The sequence below is a fragment of the Mustela putorius genome, unplaced genomic scaffold, assembly GCF_011764305.1.
Source record: "Mustela putorius furo isolate JIRA1106 unplaced genomic scaffold, ASM1176430v1.1 tig00003987_pilon_pilon_pilon, whole genome shotgun sequence".
Taxonomy (NCBI): Eukaryota; Metazoa; Chordata; class Mammalia; order Carnivora; family Mustelidae; genus Mustela; species Mustela putorius.
Genome location: NW_025422126.1, coordinates 6,221,971 through 6,242,794, shown reverse-complemented (window position 1 = coordinate 6,242,794; position 20,824 = coordinate 6,221,971). Strand labels below are relative to the sequence as shown.

The 20,824-nt window shown below is 55.2% G+C and overlaps 1 protein-coding gene across 1 annotated transcript in view; it reads right to left on the bottom strand.

The window, feature by feature from the left end:
- DGAT2 (diacylglycerol O-acyltransferase 2) overlaps positions 1–20,295 on the bottom strand; it is a 31,195-nt gene extending 10,900 nt beyond the window's left edge. Inside the window, exons 1-3 of the mRNA XM_045071352.1 lie at positions 20,034–20,295; positions 5,400–5,528; positions 74–181 (exon numbers count right to left, since the gene is read on the bottom strand). Coding sequence (XP_044927287.1) covers positions 74–181; positions 5,400–5,528; positions 20,034–20,073 — 277 coding nt within the window. The 5' untranslated portion in view covers positions 20,074–20,295. The remainder of the gene's footprint in view (positions 1–73; positions 182–5,399; positions 5,529–20,033) is intronic.
- Between the last annotated feature and the right edge of the window lie 529 nt (positions 20,296–20,824).

Genomic DNA, 20,824 nt, shown 5'->3' with positions numbered 1-20,824 from the left:
CCCCACGCTGGGGAACTTCAGCTGCATTGCGGGGAGTGGGGGAGTTCCCAGGGCAAGGTGGTCGTGTGCCTACCTTTCTTGGGCGTGTTCCAGTCAAATGCCAGCCAGGTGAAGTAGAGCACGGCGATGAGCCAGCAGTCGGTGCAGAATGTGTACATGAGGATGGCGCTGCAGGCCACTCCTGGTGGGGAAACCGAGGGCCTTGGGTCAGGCCCTGTCCTCCCTGGGGGGGTGGGGGTGGGGTTGCTCGGTCTCCCATTGGGCGAGGCTCACCAAGGGACATGGCTTCGGCACGGCCCCGGCCGTGGGCAGGGGAGGCCTACAGCTGCAGCCTGGGGAGGATGAGGCTCACGGGAACAACCACCTCACCTCAGATCTACTCTTTCTGGCCCCTCCTTGCACATTCTCCCCACCCCAGGGCCTGCCCCAGTTACTGTGGCCTTGGGGAGGGACCTGCTGAGTGTCTCTGCATCTTGGGACTTGGGCTGAGCCACCCCCTCAAATGTGAGGTAGGGGGACTTTATCCCATTTTGGAGATGAGAATACTGAGGCTCCAGGAGGAGGTAACATGCCCAAGGTCAATCAGCAGTGGCAGAGCCAGGAATCATAAAGATTTTATTTTATTTGTCAGAGGTGGGGGAGAGAGAGAAAAAAAAAAGAGCACAAGCAGGGGGAGCAGCAGGCAGAGAGAGAAGCAGGCTCCCTGCTGAGCAAGCAGCAGGATGTGGGACTCAATCCTAGGACTCTAGGATCATGAGAAGGCACTCAGTTTAACTGACTGAGCCACCCTGGTGTCTTGGCAGACTAGGGTTGGACCAGTCAACCCATAATCTGCACCAGGCTTTAGAAGTTCACCAAAAATGAGAAGGCCCAGACTGCCACCAGAGGGACCTAACAGGTAGCTTCCTGCCCTGGGAGGAGGGCTGGCCCCTTCCCACATAAGAATGCCGCAGGCAGGCCCAGGCCAAAGCCCAGAGCCCATCAGGCCCCCCCGCAAAAACCCCAGCAAGCCCCTCAGAAGACCCCAGCTTCTGTGTGGTCACTCCTTTCTAGGTCTTCGGGCCCTAACGCTGAAAAACCTGGGGCAGCAAGGAAGAAAAGTCTGTGCCAGAGCCGGCTTACCTCACGGCTAGCCCCCAAAAGTCCTCATCAGGGCCTCTCTCCTTCCCATTTTTACCCAGCATACCAGGTCCAGCTCAGAGCAGATCTCCCCAAGAAACATTCTCCAGGACCACACTGCCCTCCCACACGGATCTCTCACCCCTGAATTCTCCACTCTAGGGGAGGGGGGGCCATCTTCTTTGCCTCATGGCACATAGCACAGGGCTGGGGCAGCGGGCGCTCACATTGGTAGGAGCATGGCTCCCACCCAGCACCTTCTCCACCGTTCGGGGAGGGAGTCAACGCTTGCTGTCTGCTGGGCCCTGCTGGTAACGGGTCTCTGGGGTTATCCGGCTCTGGACCCCATGCTCTGTCATCTTCCTGCTATGCTGAGCCTCCTCTGGTTTCCTGAGGGAGGGCGGAGGGCCAGAGGGACTCTCCCTGAGCCTTAGAGCAGGAAAATGGTGCTCCCTTGTCGTCCATAATACAAACATGTTCTCCTCCCGAACTAACCTCTCCCAAGGTAGCTAAACATAGTACAACTATCTCAGGAGGGACAGGAACACAGAGTGACAAGGCACATCCAGCTTTTCAGGAGCAGCTTAGGAGTGTGACATCACAGACAGGGAAGTGGTGGGGGTGTCTCAAGGGAAGCATTTGCAGCCTACAAAACCCCGTTAAAGGCCAACTGGGGGGGGGGCGCCTGGGTGGCTCAGTGGGTTGGGCCACTGCCTTTGGCTCAGGTCGTGATCTCAGGGTCCTGGGATCCAGTCCCACATTGGGCTCTCTGCTCGGTGGGGAGCCTGCTTCCCTCTCTCTCTCTGCCAGCCTCTCTACCTACCTGTGATCTCTGTCAAATAAATAAATAAAGTCTTTTAAAAAAAAAAAAAAGCCCAACTAGGGCAGCTTGGTGAATGGCTATGTCTAAGTTAAGGCCACTTACAAAGTCGCTCACACTGTTGAGCAGTGTGCCTCTGACCCCCTTTCTCAGGACTGGGGAAAAGCCCATTCCAGCCCCCTAGAGGCCACAGGTATCCAAGCTGGATTCCTGGGTGCACCATGATGTTCAGTTGAGTGTTCAAGGAGCCTGGAAATCTAGCTGCCATCAGAACCCCAGCTCTCCTAAGGCGCAAAGGGAACAACAAGGGCTGAGCTGCAGGCCCCACTGCCTCGAAGTCTGGGCTCTCTGGGAAAGTGGGAATCCCTACCTTGCGTGTGCTAAGGCAGCTCAGAAGGAGGAAGAGAGAAGCCACTGTGAGTCCAGAGCCTGTATTCCAGTTCTGGACTTTCACAGCCTGGGTGACCTGCTCCCCGCTTGACCCTGTGTGTCCACCGCCCCTCCCTCACAGCACATGCCCAGACCCAGGAAAGTTTTATTGAGCAAAAAATGAGCTGAACCCACCAAACGGCCTCCTTTCTCCGAGCCTGATCCCAGTCCTCTGAACTTCCCCGTCTTGGGCCACGGGGCTACAGCAGGCACCCCCCCACAGCAGGCCCCAGGAAGGGTCAACAACCACACTTAAAGACCCTGTGGGCTCCCTGCCCGGAAGGCCTAGGGCCACCTTCAACAGTATCACCTCCGCATGCCTTGGTGAAACTGGGGATTAAAAACTCTGGTCACCAAGGTCTGTGAGACAGGCAGCCTGTGGAGGCTCGGAGCAGGGAGGCAGCATGATGGGCTCTGCCAGGAAGCCTCAGCCCTGCCCCTCACGGGCTGCAGCCCCTTCTGGAGCCTCTGTGTCCTCACAGGGCACTGGGAAGTTTACATGGCGTGATGTGAAAGAGAACAGAACACACAGCCAAGCGTTTCATCTGGAGACCCAGACACTGGGATGGGGAGCAAAATGACACCTTAATTTTTACCCCTCTCTTGGGGAAATAGAGTATTGCTTCTGTTTACCCATGTAACAGACCACAGCTGTGTTGGCAGCTGACCTGTCAACGGGGACACTGGGAGAAAGCAAAGGTGTTTTCATACCACATTTAGAGCTGCGGCAGAGATCTTAAAAAAAAATCATTTATTCTCTGAAATGATTAAGAATTAGAGCCGCTAGATCTTTTTATTTCATGTAATAATAAAGAAGCACACATGTTATTTTATGCCTAATTTGACTTCTTAAATGCAGGTATATATCTACACTTCAGTATCACTGGTTTTCTCTAAAGCCCAGTGTGCTTTGTAGTTAGTACACGTCTGAAAACCCTGAGGAAGGTCTATAGCCTTTACCAGGACGCCAGAGGGGTCCACTGCACAAAAGTGGTAGCATCTGTCTGTTTGGAGGTAGGCCGGTTAGGCTGTGGCAGCCTTTGCAACAGCAGGAGGGCCACTGCCAGCAGATCTGGGTGGCAGCAGGAAGGAGCGGCTGGGGCGACTCAGGGCAATAATTAGCAGCAGCTCTGCACACCTGCCCGTTGGAGCAGGCTTGGCTCCCACCTACACAAGGGTGTGGGGAAGACGCTGGGCTGGTTTCTGGGCCATGTCGGACTTGATCGATTGCTGACCTACACCTTGAGGCCAGTCCTTGTTGCAGACTGCACAGACTGGGGTTCTGGCTGCGGCTCAGCTCTCTGGCGGCCAAGCTAAGACAGGGATGGTGGCAGCTTCTTGGTGCATATGGGGGCCAATGGAGTGGGTGCAGCAGATTGTACAGGTGTCTGGAAGGCTGTGGTCCATGGGGTCTTGTCCTGGTCCTACTACTTTCTTCTCATGCTGGACAAGGCTCGGCTCCTCCGGGCTCTCTACTCCAGGATCCTAAGAAGTAGCCAAATGTAGGCCAGGGTAGAGGTCTAAGTTCTAAAGGAACCAGTTTAATTTGCTCCGTTCACCAGACCAATATTTATCTCATTGAGGCCAGAGATCTCTTTAAGAATGTGAGGATGGTAATTGCCCCTCTCCCCAGAAAAAGGGACACATACTCACACATATAATTTTTCGCCTAATTTGGGGGGTTCATGGCCCTCTCCCTAAAACCTACCCTCGGGCCTAAAAGTGCAAACTGGTTGTTATAGACCAGGTCCACTGATACTGAGCTGTCCAGTAAGGTGGGCTCCCTGGCGAGTGCTCTGGGCTTCCCCACAAATCCCAACTATGCCACTGAAGGAGCCTCACAGTCTCAGGGAGTCACTGAAACTCGGTAAGTTTCCACTTCCTCACCTGTGACATAGAAATCAAGGGAAGGCACATCAGGTGCCTGGGGCACGTGCCTGGGGCACCGTGCAGGCTTGACTAACAGCACCCCTGTCCCCCTGCCCTGCAAAGGCAGGCAGGGACAGCGTGGAAGTGCCCTGGAAATGTGGTCTCAGAGGCTCGCATGCCTCCAAGAAGGATGGGGGCTCAGCACTGAAAGGGTAGCTCCTGACCATTCCCATCAGCCCGGGCCGTCCTAAAGAGTGCTGTGCCTGTAAGGACCCTCCCACAGGCACCAGAATGTGCTCTGTGATGCTTTGCTACGACGTGCTAGGAAGCACGTGCTGAGAGCATGGGGGACCTGGGGAAGAGGTGAGGCTAGGAGAGTGAGGGCTGGCCCATGAATGGGCCTTATCCTCCTCCCAGACAATCTGTCATGGCCTGATCCTGGTCCAGGGGGCAAGCAGGGAATGAGAGCACCAAGTCAGCCCTGCAGAAGTAGCCAGAGCCCTGGCAGGGGAGGGGGTGAGAGAGAGAAAGGGAGGAAGCTTTAATGGCTCAGTAGGAGCCACTGGGGCCTGGCAGCTGGGAGTGGGGTCTGAGGGCACGTCCCCCAGCGACTCCCTTATAATGGGCACCCACTGTGACCAGGTCCTGTGCTGCAAGCTCTCATCCCTCATCTTCAAGTCCCACAAAGGTGCTGTGAAGAAGGCAGTGTTTTCGTCCCAGCTGAAATGAGGAAATGAACTTCCAGAGAATTCCAGGTCACAGAGCTTGTCTGTGTAGGGTCAGGACTTAAGCCAGCACCACAGCACACTAAGGCAAAGCAACATGCCTGCTGGGAAATGGTTGTTGGCAGGCAGGGTAGCACGTGGGAGAAGCACAGCCTTTGGGGACTCTACAGACCTGGATTCAAATCTGTGTGACTTGGGACAAGTTACTTACCTCAAGTGAGAGTTGGGTCTCCTCTCCATAAAATGGGAAGGGTACCACACCTCCCACTGCAGTGCCAAGTCCTCATGCATGCCCAGGGCCAGAGCACTTGATCGGGCACCCAAAAGGTGATAAGGGGGAGGGTGCTCTCCCCTGTCACCCCTGCAGAGTAGAGCTCCATCTCTCAACTCTGCTGGGGAGAACGCTGCCTACCCTCACCCTCTAAGCCCCAGCTTACCAAGCACGAGGAAGGACAGGACCCATTGTAGCACCGAGATGACCTGCAGCTGCTTTTCCACCTTGGATCTGTTGAGCCAAGTGATGGAGAAGAGGTCCTGGAGGGCGGAGAGGATGCTGGAGCCAGTGCCTGCAGCAGAGGGGAGAGGCCCGCCTGTTGCCACCCTTCCCTCCAGACACAGAGCCCCCAACACCGACCCGCCTCCACGGACACCTTCCTGGACAACTTCCTAGACGTGAAGGGAGCCGGGTCACAACGTCAGACTGACGCGGGTTCTGATTATAGCCCTGCTCCCCAGGAGCTCTGTGATTCTGGTCTGTTCACATCCTTCCCTGTGCCCCAGTGTCTACATATACCCGGTGGAAATGGTGTTCCCCTCATGGGGTCATTTTGGAGACCAAATGAAGTATCCCAAGGGGCTGGGGTCAGGGGGAGGCTCTCCCTAATTGCCAATTCTCTTCTCTCCCCTCCAGCCCAATCCAACTCCTGTCCTTATCCTTTATCTAGATCTAGTACAAATATTTAATCTATGCTACCTGTGCCTGGGAGGCCAAGGACAGAGGTTCAATATCCAATTTGCAATGTTTTTTTTTTCTCCAAGTGTACTCTGAGTGCCCCAGTCCCTGCCCCCTCTCATCTCCAGGACCCCTTTCCCAGCAGACTGAACCCTCTAGTTCCCATCACCCCCCCACCACCATTACTGCCTTTAGAGGGATTTACACTTCCAGCTTCATCTCGGATCCCAGAACTGGGGGCCCAAAAAGGAATCAGGTAGGAGATTTTGCTTCCCCAAAGACATCCGGTGGCCAGTGAGCTTTGGGAAGCTTGGCATAGCGACAGCTGCAATTATGTCTGCTACCAAGCGGCTGCCAAGCCTAGAAGTTAGGCTGAAATGTGTCTACTTAATTGGCTCTTTGGCTGTGCCCCCAGGATGATGTCCTGGACTCCAGTGGCTGGGAGGGGACCTGAAAGCCTGGTGATGGCAGGAGAGGCAGCACTAGGGAAGAGCATGGGCGAGGTTCCTAGTCCATAGCCCACTCCCTCCAGGGGCTGGACAAAAGGAAGTGGGCCATTGCCAACCCCCAAAGCCCACTGAGCCCCAGCTGCATGCCCTTCACTCTACACATCTTCAGTGAGTGCCTGCTGGGTGCTGGCTTCACACCAGTCACTCAGCAGGGCCCAAGGACTATGTCACAGGGTTGTCCTCAAGGATCACATGACCTTTCACCCTTGCCTACTGCTGGGCGAGGGGGTTAGGGACTTATGCTTCAGCCTTTGCATTTCTTCAAAATCTGGAGAGCAACAAGGTCACAGCAGAGTTTAGAAAGCGACATAAATCGCATCGGCTGAAAGTTAACTTTTAGGAGACATACAGATAACACTGGACCTCAAGGCAGACACACCAGTCCTGTCTCCTGTACCTGGTCTGGTGGATCGGAGGAACGGGGCACGATCCAGCAGAAGAGCCTGATGCCAGCAGAACCTTGAGCCCAGGCAAGACCACAAGGGCTCCCTGCCATACCCCCAGGGCACAGCACCTACGGGCTCTTGGTAGCATCTACTACTCCACAGTCCTAACTGGGTGGAGGCGATAGTAGGAGAACTCACAAAAGCAAATGAGGCTGGGAACAGAGACATGGTAGAGGTTTTGGGATAACAATCCCTGGTTCTCTAGATGAAAATCCTACTGCCACAGGTCCTTCCCATCTCCACACCTTCCCAAAACCCATGCCGGGGCCTGAGGCCCCCTGGGGACATCTGGTAGGGCCCAACAGGCCCCTCTGGTGACTGAGGGGCACTGACTTGCCAGGCTTACCCAGGCAGTTGGAGGCAGAGCCCGGGCTAGAACCCAGGATTCCTGCTTCCTGCTCAGGGTACCTCCCTTTTCCCCATAGCAGGTGCCAAAGACAAAGGGCTCTTGTGTATGGGAAACAGCAGAGCTGAAGTGTGTTGTGCTCAGGACCCAGTCAACCAGTCAAGAAGTGGGGAAAGGCCTGTGGAGGTTTGTGGTGGAGAGAAGTGAGGCCCAAGCACAGGTCTGAACCCCTGATCCCAGGCCCGACCTGCTCAAGTCATGGCTTCTCAGCTGGCTCAGCCTCCCAAGCTGTGCTGGAGGAAGTGAGGCAGGAGCCATGGCAGCTAAGGGGAGGCAAGTCCCTGCTCGGAGGCTAGGGCAGACCGCATGCCCTGGCTGCAGAGAAGACAGAATGTACTCCCACACTTTCCCATTCAAAGTGGGACCAAAGAGCCCCACACTGGGCTCTCTGCTCAGTGGGGAGCCTGCTTCTCCCTCTTCCTCCACCTGCCGCTCCCCCTGGTTTTGCATGTTCCCTCCCTCCCTCTGTCAAATAAATAGATCTTGAAAAAAAAAAAAAACACAAAAACTCCTAAGACAGACTTGGGAGCTGTTTAGAAATGCAGGATCTGGGGCTCTAGCCTGGATCTACCAAATTGAAATCTGCATTTTAAAAAGAACCTCAGGCAAAGTCTCAGGGAGAGCCAGTCTGGGGCAGGGAAAGAGGGACGGGAAGGAGCTGAGGACCTCCACCTTCTAGGCAGGGAGTAAAAGGCAATGGAGGGAAGGGCATCACCCATTGCTTGATGTGACCAATTCCTACAGCAGACAAGAACCCCGAGGTCAGCAGCTTGAGACGCTTAAGGAAAGGGCTTGCTGTGCAGCCCCTGTTCCAGGTCAGGACCAGCTGACTGGTCCCAGCCACCCTACGGAGGTCTCCTGCTTGGGGAGGGACCACACAGTAATTCCACACCGGTGGCATAGCTCCCATCAAAACCACTGAAAAGATGCATTCTTGCTAATGCCTAATCCAAATCCATCTGCTAGGCTTATTAGTGGTCTCTCGGGATCAGATACAGTCAGAGCTCAGCAAGGTGAGCAACCCTCACTCTATGAACCAGACAGAAAGAAGGGGCCTGAGGGACTTGTGCCAGCTCCATGGCAAGCAGCCAGAGCCAGGCCTCTTCTACGCTGCCCAGACTGTTCTCTCCTTGCCTTACTCCAACCACCACCCACAGCCTACTCTACAACAAAATAGGAAACGCCAAGGCCACAGAGGCATGACAGGCGCTTCTGTGGGAGTCAGAGTGAGAGGCTGCCTAGAGGAGATTCCGGGGGAAGCTGTGACTCTATGTTCCTCGAGCCTGGCCCATTAAGCTGCCTCTGGGCCAAACCATCTGAACCCGACTGACCTCAGAGTCCAGCCCTGGAGCTGGCCTGTGAGGGAGGCTGAGCTCCAGGCCCTGGGAAAGCCCCATGTGGACCTGAGAGGTGTTGAATCACAGCTCCTCTGCCCAGAAACACCTCCTTGCTGTGCCCACCTTATGAGACCCTGAAAATGAGATGAGGCAGCTCATTGTTTGAAACTCAGAAAGGGCAGGTCTTTGGAGAGAGGTTATCATTCTTTCTCTGGGATTGTAAACTCTAAAGTCTGTGCAAACCAAGAACTGTCAGAAGCACGAAAAGAACTTGTCTGGAATGAAGTCAGGAGAGGCCCACAGAACAGAGAAATAAGGGAGAGAAAAGATGACCCCCTCTGGGTCCCAAAGCCCCTCATGTTGCCCTAGCTGCTGATTATACATCCATTCCCCCATGACCGAGCCAGGCCCGTCCACATCTGGGTTTCCAGCAGCCTGCCAGGCCCTGGCCCAAAGCAAACACAGGGAAGGTTTGCTGAGTGAGAAGAAGAGTGGGTCTCTGTTTTGGCTGTTCCTCAGCACCGTCCCCCCCCCCCGCCGCCGCTTATTCTTTTCACACCTGTGTGACAGGTGTGCTGCCCACACGGCCCACAGAGCACTTTCACGGGCACTCAGGTTCGTCACTATGTCAGGGAGCTTGGCACCATCACTCCCATTTTGATGGTGATAAAAAAGTGACAGTGTCAAGGTCAGTCGGCCAGAGGGTGGTCAATTCACTTGGCCAGAGTCAGATTCAGTTCGGGCTCAACGTCCAGACTTAGATTCTGTTCCCAGGCCACAGGTCCCCCTGAGTTCCTTTTCTCTTCTCTCCACAGCAAAGTAGGGGGGAGCAAGAGGGGACAGTGTTTCCCCTCACAGGCCAGGCCAGGCCAGGCCAGGCCAGGAGCAGGCATCTCATGGAATAGGTGAAGTGGCAACACGCTTTGAGGTTTCGGTCCCAGTTCCGCCACCGACACCTGTGTGACCTTGGCCGTGTCACTTTGCCTCTCTGGACTTTGGTTCCCCCATCTATACCATGTGGTTGGGGGGTATGAACTCTACAGTCTCTTCGACTGCTGGACTCTGGTGTCTGCCCTCCTGGGGACAAGACCTAGAGGCTCACCTCCCAGCCACAGCCCCCATATGGTTGCCCGGCTGATGAGAAGTGAGGTTCAGCTGGATACCCACAGGCCACAGCCAGCCCTGACACCCAGCTGTCATTGACTCCTCTGCTCAGACTGTGGCAGAAGCATACATGGATGTCAGTGCTGCCATCAGACGCCACACTGCCACCATCGTCACACTGAGCCCAACCATCCCCCGGTGTTGGGTGGGGCTGGCAGGGAGCCTCAGCCTTCAGCTGCATCTTGTCTGTTCCCATGCCACCCTCCCCAGTCTCCCTCAGCCCAGAGACCCTCCGTGCCCTCTCAGCACCAGTCCCACCAGCCACCCTCCTCGGCCAGTGTCTCCTGGGCGCCAGGGCTCACATCAAAGCATCTATGTACCCAGGGCCCTGCACAGGGCCCCGTGACAGCAGGTGCTCAGAGAGGGCTACACATGAATGGACAGACCCCTGAGCCACAGAGGCAGTAGAAGGCCAGGGGTCAGAGTCAGACTGAGCAGCCTGACAGGAAGGCCCCTGACTGGGGTTGGGGTGAGGGAGCCTCTCTCGCCCTCCCTGAGCATGAGTTTCCCACTGTGATGGGAACAGAACCCACTACCTACTTTTCTTTATTTTTTTCATGGAGGGAGACAAAACAGGCTGTAGCATCATTTCACTAGTCCTATGAAGAAATGTCCCCAACAGCTCATTCAAGCGGCCACTCCCAGGCACCATCTGTCTCACCAGTTGCTTTACATAGCTCATGTACTCCTAGATTTGTGGAGGGCAGAATGGATGGAGCAGCCAGAGAAGCCCAGAGCAGTTCTCTTATTCTCTGAAAGGAAGGCCCCCTGCCATCTATCTGGGGGCTCAGTGTCCCACAGCCTTCCCCAAGAAGACAGACAAGGCAGGGATGGGCAACTCCATTTCACAGAGATGGAAACTGAGGTGAAGTGAAGCCAAAAGAGGTCAAACCAGTCGCTGGAGATCAGGGTACTGGGGAGCTAGGACTTAAGTCTGGAATCTGGGCTCTGCGTCCCTCATCATTCCTATGATGCCAAGCTATTGAGGGCTGGTCCCCACTATGCATGCCAGTGCACATCCAGACTTTAGGAACACACCCCTGCCTAAGGGAGGGCCACCTGCTCAGCCTCAAACCGAGCCCTAGTCTACCGGGGACGTCCTCCCATGGACTGGCTGTGCAAGGGACACGAGTCCCCCACCCGTGAGCTCCGAAAAGTCGCACTGCTGCAACAGGGCTGAGCCAGAGCTGCCTGTAGCAGTGGGGCCCAAACACCCCTCGGTCCCAGGGCTGAGGCTGGGGTGGCCATGGGAATGGCTGTGAGAACACCTTCTTGCCCAACATCTGATAGCAGAGTGACCACAGAAGCCACTCCCAGGCTGACGAAACCAGGGTTTCCTGGGCTTCCTCTTCCATACACCTGAGACGGACAGGGTCTGAGCAACAATTCCCTTAATCTGAGGAAGGCCCCTTGGCTGCTCTGACCCCACAGGGCTCTGTAACCTGAGGGAAGTCACCCAGCCTCCCTCAGGCCCGGAGTCTTTATCTGTAAAATGAGAATAACCTTCCCCCAACAGGGTCTTCCCCCAACGATGAAATGAAAAAAGAATCACGCGTGTGAAGTGCATTTGGCATTTCCTAGCCATTGCTTCACCACAGACCATGGTGGCCAGTGGGTAGGAGAAGTGAGCAGACAAAAAGTTTGTCAGAACATCCGTGGCCCTGAGGCGAGAAGAGGGGCAGAGCAGGGTGCTGGCACGGGAGGCCTTGAGGGGGCAGTGAGGCCTCAGCTGGGCCTTGAAGACAAGATCTGGGAGGCAAAGGGAAGGAAAGCAGGTGCTGTGACCAGGCTCAGGGGTAGTTAGAAAGGGCTGGTTTAAGGACCCAGGAATGGGGCGGGGGGTGGGGGTTCGCAATTACCAAAACGGAACCTGAAAATAGGGAAGTTGGAAAGGACCTGAGGAGCCAAAAGTGGCTTCCTGGAGAAGGTAGGCGGGACAAAGGCCAGGCCTGAAGCCTGGGGCACTTAAGAGGTGCCAGGCACAGTACTGGGCACCGGGGGGTAGGGGTGGGGAGAAGAGCAGTGAACACAGCAAATTAAGTCTCACCTGCTCGGGAGCTTAAATCTTGCTCAAGGAGAGAGAAAGCACCTTCACGTAAATGTGCGATATAACGCCAGATGAGAGCTCGGGAGAAAAATAATTTGGGGTGATGAGCTAGAGAGGGGACAGGAGGATCCTCTGACCTGTGGAGGGGAGGAACTGAGCAACGCCAGCCTCCCTGAGGAGGCAGCAGCACACATGAACGGCCACAGGTCAGGCTGCGGGACAGCCCCCTGCTTCCTCCACCCACCTTCACTCCCGGCACCGGGAGGGGTAGCAGGCGTGCCAGCCTGGGGAAGGTACAGAGGAGACAGGAGGCTAGGCGTCAGGAAACCCTGGCCCCTAACCAGCAGGCAGTGTAGCCTTGGTGAGCCACTTCCTGTGCGAGCCTCAGTTTCCTCATCTGTGCCGTGGAGCCGACACCCACCTTGACAGATTCTTGTGAGACTTAAATGAGATGGTGTGTGGGGAAGAGCTTCATAAAAAGTCAAGAGCTGCGTGAATGCTAGGTAATTATCAAGTGAGCCTTGGTCTCCGCTCCTGCCTAATGATTGTGCCAAGCCTGGCCCCACCTCGAAGCAGAGGCGTTGGCATCAGCATGCCTGGGATTCAAACCCCGGCTCTGACTATGGCCAGCTGTGAGACCCTGAGAGCCACTTCCTGGCCAGAGACTCAGTGTCCTCCTTAGTTATGATCTAGGATTGCTGTGACGAATCTAAACAATGCATGTCACAGAGATGTGAAGAGCCCCCAGGGACTTCTGGAGGAAGGAAGGCAGCTTGCTCATGTCCTTACCCTCAAAGGTGTCCCACCTGGGCCCACCTGGATCTAAGCTCTGCCCTCAGACATCAGCTGCCAAATGGACAGTGAGGAAGTCACCTCAAATTACTCCAAAGGGCTGGGTACAAGCCCTGGATACAAGGCAGAGGGATGGACATACTGACCCTGGCAGACCCTTCTGGCCCCAGGTTTGGGCCAAGAAGCAAAGCCAAGTGCCTAACAGGTGCTACTACTTCAAGGCCAGATGCCAGCTCTCCTCTATGGCCCTCCATAAGCACCTTCCAGCAGGAATCACACACTTGGTGATGGGAAGGCCAGTCTAGGCTCTAGGGGGACGTGCTTCTGGATTTGAGTCCCAGTCCGTGCCTGGGCTCCCGGAAACCTTGCACACAAAGCACCTCACCACCTGCTTAGCCAGATACTCCTTGCTTCCAGGCAGACTCTCCACACTCTTGGCCCCCCTGCAGTCCATCCCCAGCTAGAGTCCTGTCACCTTCAGGTCCAATCTGCTCAGTCGTTTGGCTCATACTTGGTGGACACCTGCCAGGCACTGAGCACTGACCCCTCAGAGTCTTTCCTCAACTTCCCTGGCTGGCCCTTCCTTGGGGAAGCCAAACTTCTCATCAGAGGAAAGAGTGCACACTTGTTTGCAGGGATCACATCTTGTTCATCTGGGTCCCTGTGCCCAGCAGGGGATCAGGCACAGAGCAGGTGCTCAGTCAAGTGTTTCCCAAATGACTGGGTGCTGGCGGGACTGCACAGAATAGACAGGGTCCAGACCCCAAAGAAAGAGGAACCCGTCCACAGCTGACTGACCTGGGCCACAGGGCCAAATGGAGCTCTCTGGGACATCAGGAGGGACGGGTCTCCTCCATCTGGACAGGCTGGATTTAAAGGCAAGGGCAACGGTGGAAGGCTCCAGAGTGAGGGAGAGAAGGATGGAGCCCAAACATTACCATTCATTCAACAAGTGCTCTCTAAGTACCCTTTCCACGTCAGGTGCAGGTGCGGCAGCCCGACGGTGAGAGCTCCTCGACCCCGCTTCTCCTCTGCTTCTTGGGCACCCGTTGGAGGCTGAGCTCTGCCTCTGGGCAGCACCTCCCAGCTATGGCTGGGGAGACAAGGCTGTGAACCATTAGGCCCAGAGGATAAGTTGGGGCCGGGGAATCTGGGGAGGCCCCCAATTGGATCTGGAGGATATTCTCACAGATGCCTTCCTGGAGGAAGTAATGGGACAGGTGAGGTGCAAATGATGAGTAAAGGGCGGCCAGGCTGGCAGGAGGGATGGGGAAGGGCATGAACCCAGGTGCTGGAGTCCTGCAAATGGCATTTGCAAATGCCTCAAAGGAAGAGAGAGCACACGTTGGAGGAATTAATGGCAAGGAGTTCAGCCAGGTTGGAGCATAGCCACTGTGTAAGCAGATGAGTCTAGTTGGGAAAGTGGATAGGGAGCCACGAAAGATTGGGAATGTTAGGCCAAGGAGTCCTGGGGTCCAACCCAGGGGCCGAGAACACTGTTGCCCACCCCTCACATTCCCTTCCCCAGCTTCAGATGGTGCCTCTGGACGCCTTAGCAACAAGCCGGCCATTCACCTGGTAACTGGTACCAGCGCCCTCGTGAATTCTTTCCTGGGAAGACTAATAGTCTCCCCCTTGAGGGGTAGGTGTCCTTAAAGTGGGGCCATTTAGGACGTCTGGCCCAAAGGGGAAGCCGACACACAGGAGTGGTGGGCGTGCTGGCTGGGAAGCTCCTGGCATGGCCATCAGGATTCTGGGGGGCTCAGCAGATCCCTGCTTGCTGGTCCTCAGGGCCTCCCATGCTGGATCTTGGCAGGGAGCTAGGCATCCTCAGTATCCATAGATAGTCTGGGACCCTGGGCTTCCCCCTTCCCTCTGTAGGTCTCAGACTCCTGAACCCTGGAGGTGATGGCCAAGGACCCCAATGGCCCGCTTTCCCCACCCCCGACATTCTGGCATGTTAAAAAAAATAGCTACAGAAGTAGGAGGAGTTGCCATGGCGACACCACCAGCTTGTGGGGGTATCACTAAGGAGTCTCCAAATAGGCCGCTTTCATAATCCATGAGCAAGTGTGGAGAGCTACGGTCTTTGGGGGCCCCAAACAGGACATGAGCCCATTTTCATAGACAAACCGAGAACGGGAATGAGGAAGAGGTTGGGCCCTGGGTTCCCACAGCTGTCAGGGGGCAGGACTGCAATCCCATTTCCACAGCAGAGCTGGAATGAACCTGAGAGGACTGGCTCTTCCAGCTCTCCCCACTGTACAGATGAGGAGGCTGACATCCCAAGAGGGCAGGTCTGGCCAAAGTTACATGGGAAGCAGATGCAGAGTTAGGCTCCGGGCCCTTTACTCAGGACCCTTAAATCTGCTCTAATAATAAAAGGAATTCGTGCTTCCTACATCTGTTGATTTGCCCAAAGGGTTTGTGGGTTCGGCTTCCTTGGGTCTGCACCATAGCCTGGGCAGCTACTCCTCTCATGCTTTTGCCCATTTTACAGATGAGGACACTGAGAGTCAGGAAGGGACAGTGGTTTCCCGATGTTACAGAGCAATTCAGGGGCGGCATTGGGGCCTGACAGACCCCAGACCTGACTCCTGGCCCCAAGCCCTCAGCTCTGCCGGTAGAAGCTCCATCCCTGGGAGACCCCAAGAAGCTCTGACAGCACCTTTCTCAGGAGCCCTCAAATCTTTCCCCCAGGTGGTTATAGGTGAGCCGCTCAGGGCCTAGATATGGCATCCTCTGTCTCCCTTGTCTCTGCCTCGCAGCACATCAGGGCCTCAGCCCATGTTCATTGCTCAGGGGCCCTGTAGTCAAACCGTCCGTTCCACCCAAATGTCATGCCTCTGTTGATGCTATTCCCGGTACCTGAATGTTCTTGCCTGCCTTGCTAACACTTATTCATCTTTCAATATCCAGATGGAATGTCGCCTCTCCCAGAAAGTCTTTCCTGACCCCAGCCGAGATGACTGAGCCATCCCACCTTCACCTTTGGGCCTCTGCAGCCCCCCATGCACCCTTCCCTGAAGCTGTGTGCTTCTCCATGCACATTCACCCTATGTACATCCCCCTCAAAGGCAAGGACCAGGGCAGATCGACCCAGGGACAGTACAGAGCCTGACACACAGAAGGGGCTCCAGCAGCAAACCCAAACGCCCACACCCCAAGTCCCCATTGTGGCAAAGCCTTCCTGGATCCCTCAGAGCAGAGGCTGCCACTCTCCACAGTGTGGGGAGCCTGCTGCGTGCATCATACAGGACAAGTGACAAGGATGAACTCGAGTGTCACAAGTTCATTTACAAAGCACTTTCCATTCATGTTCGCTCAAACCCTCACGTTCTTGAGAGTTTGAGATTTCTGACCCGGTTTTCCGTACAGGGCAGTGAGATCCCCAGAGGGTAAGTGAGCTACCCAGCCATGTCCCAGAGGGAAGGCAGGGCTGGCACCCTGGCTCTCTGGCTTCAAAAGTTCTGGAAGTGATGAGAAGGACCATGGAGAGCCCAGCTCCCCCTACTTGGCATTCTGCCCCGGAACCAGCTCCTCAGGAGATTGAGGGTATCTCTGCAGCAGGGAACAGCTGCAGCCCCCACACCCAGCACAAGCAGGCACAGATGAGGCCTGAGGAAGGACAGAGGAACCACCCTGAAGCTACAAGCAGGACTTCCTCCCAAGAGAACCAGGGCAGCTCTCAGGAGGGCTGAGCCTTCATTAATGATTCACTCATTCAACAAATATTTACTGAGCACCTACTATATGCCATACATTATACTAGACACCAGGGACACAGCCCTGAGAAAGACAAGACAGCTTCCAAGGGGCCGACAATCTTATGCGGGAGACAATTACTAAATAAGTAAGGACCCATGATAATTTAGGTAATGAGAAGGGCTATAAACAATAAAACAAGATGTGGTAACTGGAGGGCAATTCTACACATGGCATGTCAGAAAAGCTCTCTGAGAGGAGACTAAAGGATCCAGAGCAGCCATGCGAAGACCTGGACAGAGAGGTAGCATGTGAAAGGGCCCCGAGCAGGGCAGAACTGGTGGGCATGCTGGAGGAACAGGAAGACCAGTGGCAGTTCTGGAGCACAGCAGGGTAGGAGATGAGGTTGTGAGGTGGTGGGGGCTGCTCACATAGGGCTTCATGGCCTCATGGAAGAGTATGGAAGGTCTGACATATGATAAGGGACAACTGACTGTTCATCACCTGGCATCAGAGCTTTGGGATCCATGGTGTCTCTACCTATCAGGGCAGCTGGGGTAGCTTCTGCAGAAAAGCTTGGGAAACAGTGATCTACCAGCCCATCCTGGAGGCTGGGAGCAACCTTTACTCATTCAGAGTAAATTGCTGAGCTTCTGCAACAGCTGGGGCCCCCTGCTCAGCCCTACACCTCCTCTCTTGGGTAAGGAGGCAAGTCACAGACTAGGAGGTGGATCTTGTTCTGACCCTCGCTTTGATAACTCTGAACCAGTCCCTTCTCTTTGGGGCCCTCAGTATCCCATAGGTAACAAGAGGGCTGGGCCAGATCCAGCACTAAGAGATAGCTATGATTTTATGACTCAAGCACTTGCTGCTGAATTTGAAGTGGGAGGCTGGGGGTGGGGCAGGATTTCCACATTGGCTATGGAGTCACCCATCCTGTCAATCACATATTACTCTTGATCCTCCTTTCCCAGCACAGAAGAGCTCTTGAAAGCACAGATAACCTCAAAGGAGCCTCTGTGCAGTTGGGGAAGGAGTGCAGGGAAAGGGAGACAGCTACAAATAAATGGGGGAGAAGGGAACAGGAGAGCAACATTTGCATCCTATGATTTAGGACTGGGTTAGGTGACTGTCAACCCCCAGTTCCAGAGTTTCCCAACAATCTAGCTTCTTAGTTTCCCTCCCTACCAAGCTCCTGCTTGCATACCCCCAATAACAGGGAGCTCCATCCCTACCCACACTAGGATTTCTCCATCACATCAAAACCTATCCCATGTAATACCACCCCTGTTCCTGGCCTTGGGACAAACAAGAACAGAACAAATCAGCTCAGAATTTTACCAGAATTGCCACCATTTTGTTCTGGATCTCGTGCTAAATCCTGAGGATCTAGGCAGGCTTCAGAGGGCTCTGACCTGAAGAGCCCCCTGGTCCAGAGGCAAAGATAGGGAGGCAAACATGACTCACTCAGCAGCCTCCTCCCCAGGGACAGGATAGTCCTTCAAATATCAGAAGTTACCAACACAGACTCCCATCTCCCCCAATAGCCACCCACTTACCCATGTTTCTACAGCTGCCTTTTTCTTTTAGATAAGAAACCAGTCACCAAGGTATCTATTTCAATCTCTCACCCAACACAGGACTTCCTTTCACAGAATCCATGGTCTCTCCTTGAATATTGCCACTGACAAGGGGCTCACCACCTCACAACAGTGGACACTTATCCAGAGAGGCAAACCAGGCCACTGAGGAGTGTCTTCAAAGACCAAGGATGTAAGAAGCCAGTCTAATGGAGATGCCTAGATAACCTAAAATCTTCTTCAGCACCCTCCCCTACCCCACCCAGTCTTTCACCAAAGTAGATCCAGAGAGCTAACACGTGATTGGTTTGGATTTCATACCAGCCCGTGATGGAATTCCTTGCAGCCAGTTTGAAAAAAAAAAAAAAAGGCAGGGGTAGTTCTTAAGATCTGAAAACAACATGGAGAAATGCTCCTGATAGGATATTAAGTGACTTGGTCAAAATCATTCACTAAAAGTCCTCCTGAAATACAAACTTGAGGTAAAAAACATGAGCTGACAGCTCTTGGTAGATATAGCTCACAGCTGGTGGACAGCAGAGGCGAGGGAAGGGGATCTCTGGGAAGGACTATAACAGAGAGCACCACTATCCTGTTCCCTGGAGACAAAAGCATGTTTTAAAAGCACAAACATGGGTAAGTCCCTTCCTTCCCTTGTCATGGGCATCAAAGGGTACAATGAACAGAAAAGCACTCTTAAGTGAGAGAAGAGGCTGTCATAGGCTATTGGGCTGGAGTCATGGGGCGGCTCAGGCTGCTTGCCTCCAAAATGGCAACAGCAGCTTGGTAGCTCTCCAAGGGCAATGAGCAGCACTCCAAGGGCAATGCCAATGCCAGTGCCCAGGACACAGTTAAACTGTGATACAGCTCCAGGGTGGTTACTCTGCAACCACTAGAATACTCTAAGTGATTCTGAGCAAGACAGGAAATCCTCTGCGAAACCAGAATTCAGAACTGTTAGCTATAGCATGCCTTCAACTTTATATAATGTGTATAAATAAACTTGCAAAGAAATACACTAACACAGCAATAGGAAGCTATTTTTGGTTGGTTGATGGGCCAGCAGTGGTTATTTTCCTCCTGTTTTTCTCAATTTTTCAAAATTCCAATAATTAGTATCTTTTATTTTTATAATGAAGGTGGGGAGAGTAGGCGACTGTCAGTTACTGAACAAAAATTGCTAAGTAAGAGAGGTTCAGCAAGCAGAATAAAGACTTAGGAGGAGAGAGGGAAACTTCAAGACACACACAGACCTAGGACAGCTGTGATGGACTTCCCAGGGTCTCCCTTGGCCAAGGCATCTGTTAAGGAAACCTCAGGAAGGTCATGCCTCTTCCCATCAATTTCTCCAACCACAGGTGTATATCTATATAGTCAGCAAGGGCCTCAGTTCCACACTGGTGGAAGAAGGCCTGGGCCACACGGAGGGTCCTCTGTCCCATCTTCTGTGGCTGAGTTGCTGCCGCCCAGTGGGCTCTCAATCCTGGGCTCCAGGATGGGAGGAGGGCAGAGCCCAGTGTGGGCACACCTCTCCCAGCCAGGCATGTTCTCTGGCTGTTGGCTCTTTCAGGGGATTGCAAAACCCTGCCATTCTGCCCCATCCAGTCTCTCCTGGCTTGCTCCACCTGGTGAGAAGTGAAGGGAAGGAGATGCCAGGGGCCAAGGCCCCCAGTGCTGGGGTTGGGGAGCTCTTGTTAAATATCAACCTCCTCTCACAGATGGGGGAAAAACAAGCTGGGAGAAGAAAAGTGATGTAACAAAGGTGACACAAGCTGATGAAGGGCAGGAGTGGAGTCTAAACTCAGACTTGACTACAACGCTGAAGAGGTCCCCAGGATGCTTCCCTCTTCCCAAACCTAGATGGGCGGCGGGGAGGAGGCGGCATGCTTTCAGAAAAGCAGAGAAAGGGGTTGGAACCTCAACCTGCACGCCGGCCAGTTCGCCAGCAACGTAGCCTCGTTATAAGGACACAGTCCTACCTGCCTTAGAGTCCTAGCCCCGTCCTTTCCGAAAACCCTCTTGCGGCTTTCCAGCCCGGGATGAAAGCTGCGGAAGTCCCGCAGACCCCGGGCCCACCGCCGCGCCACCCCCACCCCCACCCGCGGCGGGGCAGCCGGGGGCCCCCCCGCTCACCTCGCAGGACCCCGGAGTAGGCGGCTATGAGGGTCTTCATGCTGAAGCCGCTGCAGCTCACGGCCCCGCGGGAAGCCGGCTTGCCCCGCGCCCCTGGCCCATGCCCCGGCCGCCGGGGCCAGGGCTTCGCGCCGAGCTCGGGGGGGGGGGCGGGGGTGGGCGGGGGGCGGACGGCGCCGACGCTGGAGCGGCTACGGCGCGGGGAGCTAGGGGCGCACGGCCCGTCGCGGCCCGAGCAGCAGCCGAAAGCGGGCCGTCGGCGGCGGCCACTGCGCTCGGCGCTCGGAGCGCGGCGCTTTATCACCTCACAACGGGGCGGCCCGACGCGGGCCGGGGCGGGGCCGGCGGTTCCACCCCGCCCGCCCCTCGTCCCCGGGGAGCTGGAGAGCCGCGGTGCGCGGGCGGGGCCGGGGGCCGGGAGCCGGGGGTAGGGCGGAGGGGGCGGGCGCGGGCTCCTGGGCTCCCCACGGTGACCCGCGGCTCCTGGGTCCGGACTCAGAGCACTTGCCGTCGCCTTAGCGCTGTCAGCCCGCGGCGGGGGAAAGCACTTGGTTAAGAGCGAAAGTTGGGCGTCGGGGCTTTGCGTCTCGTTGGTGCCCAGATTAGTTAGGGTAAGCCTGGGCTCCTAAACCACCCAAGCTGCCTCTACTTTTCCATCTGGTTCTCAAGAAAGCCCACAGAGTATCTCTGCACCTCGGGGTTCTGAGGACCCAGCTCAGCCAGCCCAGTCCCTGCCTGTGGGATGTTCACGAGGATGAGGGGTTAGGGTCCAGGACACAGGAGACAGCGAA